Source organism: Diachasma alloeum, unplaced genomic scaffold (assembly GCF_001412515.2).
Source record: "Diachasma alloeum isolate Michigan unplaced genomic scaffold, Dall2.0 Dall_scaffold_01056, whole genome shotgun sequence".
NCBI lineage: Eukaryota > Metazoa > Arthropoda > Insecta > Hymenoptera > Braconidae > Diachasma > Diachasma alloeum.
In genome coordinates, this window is record NW_021681167.1 from 100,238 (window position 1) to 110,030 (window position 9,793).

Genomic DNA, 9,793 nt, shown 5'->3' on the forward strand with positions numbered 1-9,793 from the left:
GAATCGACCCCTACAACGCCGTCAGCCGAGATGAAGAAGTCTCGGAGGAAACGACGGAAACAAGAAGACACCCCTCAAGAAATCCGAGAAACTCGGGTGGAGCAGACACGAGAGCTGAAAGAAAACTCGGCGCCTGCCCATTGGAAGGTACCGGAGAAGCCGCAGGCCTGGCAGGAGGCGACGAAGAACAGAAGGCCGTAAAAAGTGGCTCGGCCTAAAACTCGTCCAGATGCGTTGCTCCTCACAGCGTAAGAGGGGAAGAGCTACGCTGAAATCCTCTGCAAGGAGAAGCAGGAGGTTGGCGACCCCGGTGACTGTGCAGACAAGATACGCAGAACGAAGATCGGCGCACACCTCATTGTTCTGAACAAGAACAAATCTAGAAGTGCAGCTTCGTCTACAAGCTGCCATGGCAGATGTCCTCAAGGACGACGCAGAGGTGGTGAGCAAGACTCCAGAAGTGGTTCTGGAAATGAAAGATCTTGATGAGATCACCACGAAGGAGGAAATCTGGGAGGCTATCCAGAAGCAAGACGGTGTGAATACCAGCATTCCCATGAACGCCATCAAGTCTCTTCGAAAGGCCTATGGGGGAATGCAAAGAGCGACTATCAGAGTCACCTCAGACGTAGCCTCGAAACTGGAACGAAAAGACATGATCCGGATAGGATGGGTTAACTGCCGTATTGGCGCCACGAACAGGCCGACAAAGTGTTTCAAGTGCTGGCACTACGGTCATCTTGCCGTGGGATGTAAAAGTGATGTTGACCGGTCCAAACTCTGCGCCAAATGTAAAGAGCCTGCTCATAAAATTGTTGATTGTAAGAAGGAAGCCAGGTGTGCAGTCTGCACTGGACAAGGTAGCGCAAAAAACATTGCCCATGTCGCTGGAAGTAGCAAATGTCCCCTCTACAAGGCGGCAGTCAAGGCGCTGGATAATAAACGACGACGATGTAGATACTCTAGGTCAACCTCAATCATTGTGAGGCTGCCGAAGATCTGCTCATGCAGACCGTGCGAGAGCTGAAGGTGGATGTGGCTATTATATCTGAGCCATACAGGACACTATCAACTAAATCCTGGGTGACCGATATTACCGGGAAGGCCGTCATTTGGTCTTGCGGCCAGTGTCCGTTCCAGAGCGTTGCCGTCAGCGGGGAGAGCTATGTTAGGGCCAAGCTGGAGAACGTATACTTCTACAGCCGTTATGCTCCGCCTAGCCTTACTCATGATGAGTTTACGGCCTTCCTAGGGAGACTTGTTCAGGATGCGAAGGAGCACTTGCCTATTGCAGTAGCAGGGGACTTCAACGCCAGGGGTGTCGATTGGGGGAGCAGGGAGACCAACAAGAGAGGTCAAGCTCTTCTGGAGGCCATGTCTGTATTAGATGTGGTACTCTTAAACAACGGAGATGAACCAACCTTCGTGAGAGGAGACGCGACGTCGGTCATCGACCTCACCTTTGTGAGCAGTAGCCTTGCAAGGGGTAGTGCATGGAAGGTGACTGATGTCTACACCCACAGTGACCATCACGCGATCGTTTGGGAACCCTCCAAGAACCGAAAGGCAGCGACTCGCAGGACTGAGAGGACGAACTCAGTTGGCTGGAAAGCCGACCAATTCGACCTTGCACTCTTTCGTGAAGCGTTGGAGCACCGCCCATTCGAGGAATCATCGGCGGACAGGGAAGTGGAGCAGGTCATGAGGAGAGTCACTGAGGCCTGTGACGACACCATGTCTCGGAAATGCCCTATAAGCCGACTCCCACCAGTTCACTGGTGGTCCGAAGAAATTGCAACTCTTCGAGCAGAGGCGAACCGTGCAAGAAGGCTGTATCAGCGAGGAAAGGGCAAGAAACTCTGACCAGCTGAAGAGGGAACACACAGTGGCTCACTTAAAGCTGAAGAAGGCCATCAAGCGCAGCAAAAACCGATGCTGGAATGAACTCTTAGAGGAAGTGGACGATGACCCGTGGGGCAGACCATACAAGGTCATCATGTCGCGTCTCAGGTACCAGCCGATGCCGACACCGACTGATCCAGAGCTGCTCCTTAAGATCGTTGGGGCATTGTTCCCAGAGCAAGCCTCATTCGAACCTGAACTGGGGCAGGACTCGGAGGATGATGCTCCATTGATAACAATGGAAGAGCTGAAGCGAGCCTGCAGCAAGATTGGGAACACGAAGGCCGCCGGCCTTGATGGAATCCCCAACGTCACACTGAAGGCTGCCATCAATGCTGCACCGGAGATGTTCCTAAGCGCGTATAATACGTGTCTCCGTGAAGGGATATTCCCCACCAGGTGGAAGCAGCAGAGGTTGGTTCTTCTCCCGAAATGGAAAAAGCCACCAGATGACCCATCATCTTACCGTCCGCTCTGCATGCTTGACACGGCCGGGAAGGTCCTAGAGCGTATTATCCATGATAGGATAGAGACAGTGTCGGAGGCCAGGATGGCTGACAACCAGTACGGTTTCCGTAAAGGACGATCCACGCTTGATGGAGTGAGCCTTGTGGCGCGAATCGCCAAGGACGCAATCGCGGGAGAAAGGTGGAAAGGCGGCTCGAAAGAGTATTGTCTAGTAGCAACGCTCGACATCAAGAATGCCTTTAACTCAGCTAGATGGGATATCATTATGGAGTCCCTCAAAACCATGAGCATACCAAAATATCTGCGAAGAATGATAGCCAGCTATTTCATGGATTGAATCCTGAAATATGACACGGGAGATGGTGCAATGGAGCACAAAGTCACTGGGGGTGTTCCTCAGGGCTCAGTACTTGGACCACTCCTATGGAATGTCATGTACGACGGACTGCTTAAGGTACCGTTACCAAGAGCAGCAAAACTCGTCGCTTTGGCAGATGACGTCGCGGTGGTCATAGTGGGCAAATATCTTGAGGATATTGACAACATCTTCGATGTGATCTTTCACGGGAAAAAATTGTTGTGTATTTCATGGGAATCCAAAGGTGTAATCTATTATGAGATACTTAAACAGGGGGAAACTGTCACTGCTAAGCGTTATCAGGACCAACCGGTGAAATTGAGTGATGCTATTGAGGAAAAGAGACCTTTAACTGGTAGTGGTACGAGGCAAGTGATTTTGCTGCAGGACAACGTGCGGCCACAAACGGCAAAAGAAATCCTGAAAGTTATCTCCACGTTGGGCTGGGAAATTCTCCCACATGCGGCGTATTTTGCAGACCTTGCGTGTTCTGACCATCACCTTTTTCAGGCGCTACAACATCACCTGGTGGATACCCAGTTTAGATCTCCTGAAGAAGTCCGGCAAAGCATTGATGACTTCATCCAGTCAAAACCACCATCTTTCTTCCGAGCCGGAATCCGACAATTGCCCGATAGATGGAGAAATGCGTGCAAAGAGACGGTGATTATTTTCAAGATTAGATTTGTATTCATTTTTTTATAAATAAATGTCAGAATTGTCGAAAAAAGGCCGAGAATTAATTTATACACCTAATAAATCACAAAGTTGTATAACCGGCTATAGAAATGAGGGAAGAAACAAAGAGAATTTTGTAATACAATGCTAATAAATCTAAATGAAGTTCTAACCAACATTCAATACAATTTTTTAGAGTAAGCGCTAATTTTTTCACTAAAATTTTTTCGTGCGTGTTAACACAATGAAAAATTCATTCATCTCTCTATTATATGTTTCACGTAAATAAAATCATCACACAGTCTTCATGCAATTCAGGCCTAATTGAATTGAAGCAAGAATGGCTTATCAGTTTTTGCAAATTTTAATAATATGCTGAAAAAATTTTCTTGCATTATTATTTTCCGAGGTTTTCCAGCGGAAAATCAATCGGAAAGCTTCAGGTATGGTTCGGTCAGCAGTATTGCTATTAGTTCTCATCGTTTCTAACCTACCTGTTATCAACCCACAAAAATATGGCGCGTGAGAAAGTTATTTTTCTGCACTAATATTAAATGGTGAATACCGGCAAGAAACTCTGGAATGATCGACTTACTTTTGTTAAAGGCACACAAGGAGGAACATTTACACTCCAAAGGGAGAATCCATTTACTCGGGCCCGGCGAACGCTATCCCGCCGAGATTCAAGCGCATCAAATGCCAGCGAAGATATGCCACCCTATCTGAATCAGTGCTTAGGATGGGAGCAAAATCAAGAGCGACGTGAATCTAATACATCCGATAGTTCAACGGATTCATTCAGATCATTGTTCGCATCCGGCGTGAGCCGAAACACCTACGAAGTGAATACTCCTGGAACCGCAGGGTTTTTAGTGTCTGACAGTCACAGCATTAATGGTTAGTGATGTCTAAATATTCATAACTTTCAGATATATTTACCAATCGAGCTCAACTAAAATCGGTTACATAGAGGACAAAGCATACGTTCCAGGCAGGAATAGCATATTGTGCACTGAGGGAGGAAAATAGGGGTAATCTAACCTGAGTAGGCATTGTGATAAATATGCGGATCTTTATGTCCTGTTATAAACCTGTTATATCCTGTTATACTTGAAAAAATATGTGTACTTAAGGTTCGTCTCTAAGTACACATATTTTTTCAAGTATAAGTATATGTATTCAAATAAGATTGTGGATGTTACGGTCCGTACAAAGAGGAGAGAAAATGTTAATAGTGAATTAACCAAATACGATAATTGGCGCATGTACAATAATTTGTAATCACTTGAAATGATTGGTGGTGCAGAAATAAATACCAGTACTATTCAGACAATGATAAGCGTGAATCAACGAGGAAGTTAAGAAATTTAGAGTTACATTATTGAAGAGCTACTGCAAGATTAAGAAATTTGTGTACATTTTTTAGATGAGAATTTTATATAATAATTCGAGTCAGAAGTTAATAGTAGTAAATGTGGATCCAAATATAGGCCAACATATGCGATCGAGTGCCGGAAAAACAGCTAGAATATCAATAATGTCGTTGAGTTCTCTAGAATTACATCTTACACTAAAATGTTCAAATCCTTACATTTAAACTGAACCTCACATGAACATTTTATTGCATAACTTGATACGGGATACTCTACATTGATAATCCTGGTGAGGAATAAATAATAATTACTTATAATAATAATTATTAAACTTCGTTTCGTTTTTGACTAATAAAGATCTGAAATTACGCGTTTTTGAGGGCCCATAGGGTTATCGTGAAGAAGGGCCAAATATTAGAGTCATCCGATAACCTTTATGGGAACCACCCTATTGTTGATTTTACGGTAAATCGTTTAGGTCCGGCTGAAATGCCGGCGCTCCAAATTATGATGGATTTTACTGTGGTTAACTGGTTACGTTTCAGTTTTTCGGTGGAAGGTCACGTGGAACAAGTGCAACCCTTGTATCCCGTGAATTACCAGGTTGCTTAGAGTTTTGGAAAGTTAAGAGAATTAGTTAGGAGTATCGGTCTTTTAACCCCGTGAATCCAGGAGAACCGACCCGTAGGAAGCGCCAAAAATCCACGCTTATTTTCCGAACGTCCACCGGTTCGGCCCAGGTTAATCGTCAGTCAATTTTATAAAGTTACGTATAGAATAATTAGAGTCGAGTATTTTTCGCGTTTGAATTTCCCGAAAGCATTCGGTGACGCCATCCAACCCCCGGCTTGATGTGCTAAAATCTCCGCCAATCAGAGCCCGCCTCTGTTGGCTGGAATTTGCGCTGCGATTAGTGCCCGTGACACTGACCCAGGGCAGTTAGTTCCGCGTTGACCGTCCCAAACCACTAGTTGCGTGTAAATTTCTGTGTGCCCATACTACGCAACTGCGCAATTTGGATTATTGCGAGATTATCCTGTAGCTGTAAGGATCCAGGATGGTCCGAAAAGGGAAGAGGACTCTCAAAAACCGAAAAGCCGTGAGTTTTCTGGTATTTTTCCCCTAATTTCGAGCCATTTTCGAATAGGCGTCTTTTCCCCTTTATGGCGGTATCCCTTGCGTGGCCCTCAGCCACGTGCAGTGGTTGATCACCCCCTTTTATTCATATTTGTTGGTCCGAGTTTGGCATTTTTTGNCCGTGAGTTTTCTGGTATTTTTCCCCTAATTTCGAGCCATTTTCGAATAGGCGTCNTTTAACCCCGTGAATCCAGGAGAACCGACCCGTAGGAAGCGCCAAAAATCCACGCTTATTTTCCGAACGTCCACCGGTTCGGCCCAGGTTAATCGTCAGTCAATTTTATAAAGTTACGTATAGAATAATTAGAGTCGAGTATTTTTCGCGTTTGAATTTCCCGAAAGCATTCGGTGACGCCATCCAACCCCCGGCTTGATGTGCTAAAATCTCCGCCAATCAGAGCCCGCCTCTGTTGGCTGGAATTTGCGCTGCGATTAGTGCCCGTGACACTGACCCAGGGCAGTTAGTTCCGCGTTGACCGTCCCAAACCACTAGTTGCGTGTAAATTTCTGTGTGCCCATACTACGCAACTGCGCAATTTGGATTATTGCGAGATTATCCTGTAGCTGTAAGGATCCAGGATGGTCCGAAAAGGGAAGAGGACTCTCAAAAACCGAAAAGCCGTGAGTTTTCTGGTATTTTTCCCCTAATTTCGAGCCATTTTCGAATAGGCGTCTTTTCCCCTTTATGGCGGTATCCCTTGCGTGGCCCTCAGCCACGTGCAGTGGTTGATCACCCCCTTTTATTCATATTTGTTGGTCCGAGTTTGGCATTTTTTGGGCATTATCCCTTATCCCGGATATTTATCCGCGAGCCCTTCCGATTTTTGGATCGGATATTCCACCCAAATCGGGTCGGTACCGAGTTCTCACTCCTTCCGGTTTATCCCACTCATCTTTTGAGATGATTTTTGGGTTCAGCGAGTGTGTTTGTTCGGTAGTGGAATTCTTGCGTCTTTTCCCAGTTGAAATCGGGCGATTTTCGACGTGGGTTATTTCCTTCTCCCTCGCGCCTATGGCGAGGAGCTTCCCTATTTCCCCTACGTATAAATTGCGTAAGTTTTTCCCCTCGCGGTATCCCCCTGACGTGGCAACAAGTGGTGACTATCGCTTTCCGTAAGCGTTCCCCCGTTTAAATTTCCCTCCGGATATAACTCAATCTGGAGTGGCTCCCAATGATCCCAAAATTATNCCAGGTTGCTTAGAGTTTTGGAAAGTTAAGAGAATTAGTTAGGAGTATCGGTCTTTTAACCCCGTGAATCCAGGAGAACCGACCCGTAGGAAGCGCCAAAAATCCACGCTTATTTTCCGAACGTCCACCGGTTCGGCCCAGGTTAATCGTCAGTCAATTTTATAAAGTTACGTATAGAATAATTAGAGTCGAGTATTTTTCGCGTTTGAATTTCCCGAAAGCATTCGGTGACGCCATCCAACCCCCGGCTTGATGTGCTAAAATCTCCGCCAATCAGAGCCCGCCTCTGTTGGCTGGAATTTGCGCTGCGATTAGTGCCCGTGACACTGACCCAGGGCAGTTAGTTCCGCGTTGACCGTCCCAAACCACTAGTTGCGTGTAAATTTCTGTGTGCCCATACTACGCAACTGCGCAATTTGGATTATTGCGAGATTATCCTGTAGCTGTAAGGATCCAGGATGGTCCGAAAAGGGAAGAGGACTCTCAAAAACCGAAAAGCCGTGAGTTTTCTGGTATTTTTCCCCTAATTTCGAGCCATTTTCGAATAGGCGTCTTTTCCCCTTTATGGCGGTATCCCTTGCGTGGCCCTCAGCCACGTGCAGTGGTTGATCACCCCCTTTTATTCATATTTGTTGGTCCGAGTTTGGCATTTTTTGGGCATTATCCCTTATCCCGGATATTTATCCGCGAGCCCTTCCGATTTTTGGATCGGATATTCCACCCAAATCGGGTCGGTACCGAGTTCTCACTCCTTCCGGTTTATCCCACTCATCTTTTGAGATGATTTTTGGGTTCAGCGAGTGTGTTTGTTCGGTAGTGGAATTCTTGCGTCTTTTCCCAGTTGAAATCGGGCGATTTTCGACGTGGGTTATTTCCTTCTCCCTCGCGCCTATGGCGAGGAGCTTCCCTATTTCCCCTACGTATAAATTGCGTAAGTTTTTCCCCTCGCGGTATCCCCCTGACGTGGCAACAAGTGGTGACTATCGCTTTCCGTAAGCGTTCCCCCGTTTAAATTTCCCTCCGGATATAACTCAATCTGGAGTGGCTCCCAATGATCCCAAAATTATGATTTTGGTTTCATGGGCTTCGCTAGACCTTCCCGAGCAAATTGGCTTTGAGTTTTTGAAAATCGACTCTACTAATTTTCCGCTACGGCGAGTTTAGTTTTAGTTAATTTTTATTCCCGTCCGCCGTACACTATGCGTGCACTGGTGAGTTCATTTTCTCGCTCTCTCACTCTCACGGGGATTCGCATACTGTCCCTTCATTTCTCGACATTCTCGAGTATTTCGGGATTAATCGATAATTTTGTTTTTATATTATTGTGTGAGGGATTTGATGACCTCACCTACGGTTGAGTTAATCGAAATATTACTTTCGGACTATATAGTAAGCTTTAAAATATTATTTCCAAGACAGTATTTGTTATTCAGTCAGTTATTGTTATAAACCTTTCTTTTGGTGAGATCAATGCGACGAGAAAATCATGTATATTATTAATTATTCAAATTTCAATAGTGAAACACGTAAGAACGATGTCGACTTCTTCTCTTTTTTTGATAGTTTTGACCACCCAATACCCGTCTCCACCTGAAATCCACCCCTCTCTCCACAACCTAGCACACTGAGCGAACTAAGGACCGCTACCTTTCCCCAGAAATCTAGTTATCTCCCTTTCTGAGTAAATTTTTGAGGTTTTTGAATTAATTAGAATTGGTTTTGTAGATTCCTCCGGTTTGGTAATTCCGGCTAAAAATTACCTGGCGCCCATAGATTTTTTTGCATTTTGAGTTTAACTAGATGAAGGGGAAGAAGGGCGAAGGTAATCGGCATTTTTAACCCCCATACGAAAATGTCACGTTACAATTCAAATCAGATATTCTTCACCAGTGTATCCTATTTAAAAAAACGCCAAGTAACCATTCCGATGGGTTGTTAGAAGAATTTCCCAAAAAAATGTTCCTGAGAAATTCCAATGGATTCTCTTTAATTCTTCATGATTTTTCTAAAAATCATAAAAATAAATTTTTGTTGAAAATTTGTTGTTAAAAAAAGCAACTTTGGGACAACGAGATTTTCTGTGAAAAATTTCAGATAACTCATTTGCCGACAATTGATACTGCGAAATTTAAAAAAAAATCAAGCTCGGTCGCGCGCTTCGTGCGGTCCCTCTTTAGGGTATGACCAGTAGGGGTTGGTGGAATTGGATGTGACCCATTACGGGTCGCACCAATAACTTCCGGACCATTTGTTTTTTCTTTCATTAATTTTTTTATTATGTATTTATTCAATCTTTTTCTCACATTTCTCCGAGGAAATACCCATAGAAGACAAGAAAATCCGTGCGCATGCTCGCACTCACACACACTCCCATGCACACACATCGCCGTATTCCGCATCGAGAAAAGATGTAATTTATCAGAAAAGTAAAATTGTTTCTTGAATGTATATCGATTTCGAAAAAAGCTAGTGAACTGCTGATTAAATGTCTTCCAGTATTCCATGATTTGTGCGTTATATCAAGATTCATCGTTTCTAACAAAAAAAACTTGAAATCGCATCGTTATGCACGGAGAAATGGTCTCGTTTACAAAAAAACGCTAATTTTCGACTTTTTTCCAAATGTTTTTTGGAAAAAACTGGAGAAACGCTGAGACGATCGTCTCCATAATCTAATCAGGTTCAAGT

General features: G+C 44.7%; 1 protein-coding gene across 1 annotated transcript in view; it reads left to right on the forward strand.

Moving 5' to 3' along the window:
* LOC107045696 (E3 ubiquitin-protein ligase RNF13) overlaps positions 1-9,793 on the forward strand; it is a 105,934-nt gene that overhangs the window by 80,406 nt on the left and 15,735 nt on the right. The window contains exon 4 of the mRNA XM_015268030.2: positions 4,013-4,303. Within this exon, the coding sequence (XP_015123516.1) occupies positions 4,013-4,303 (291 nt within the window). The remainder of the gene's footprint in view (positions 1-4,012; positions 4,304-9,793) is intronic.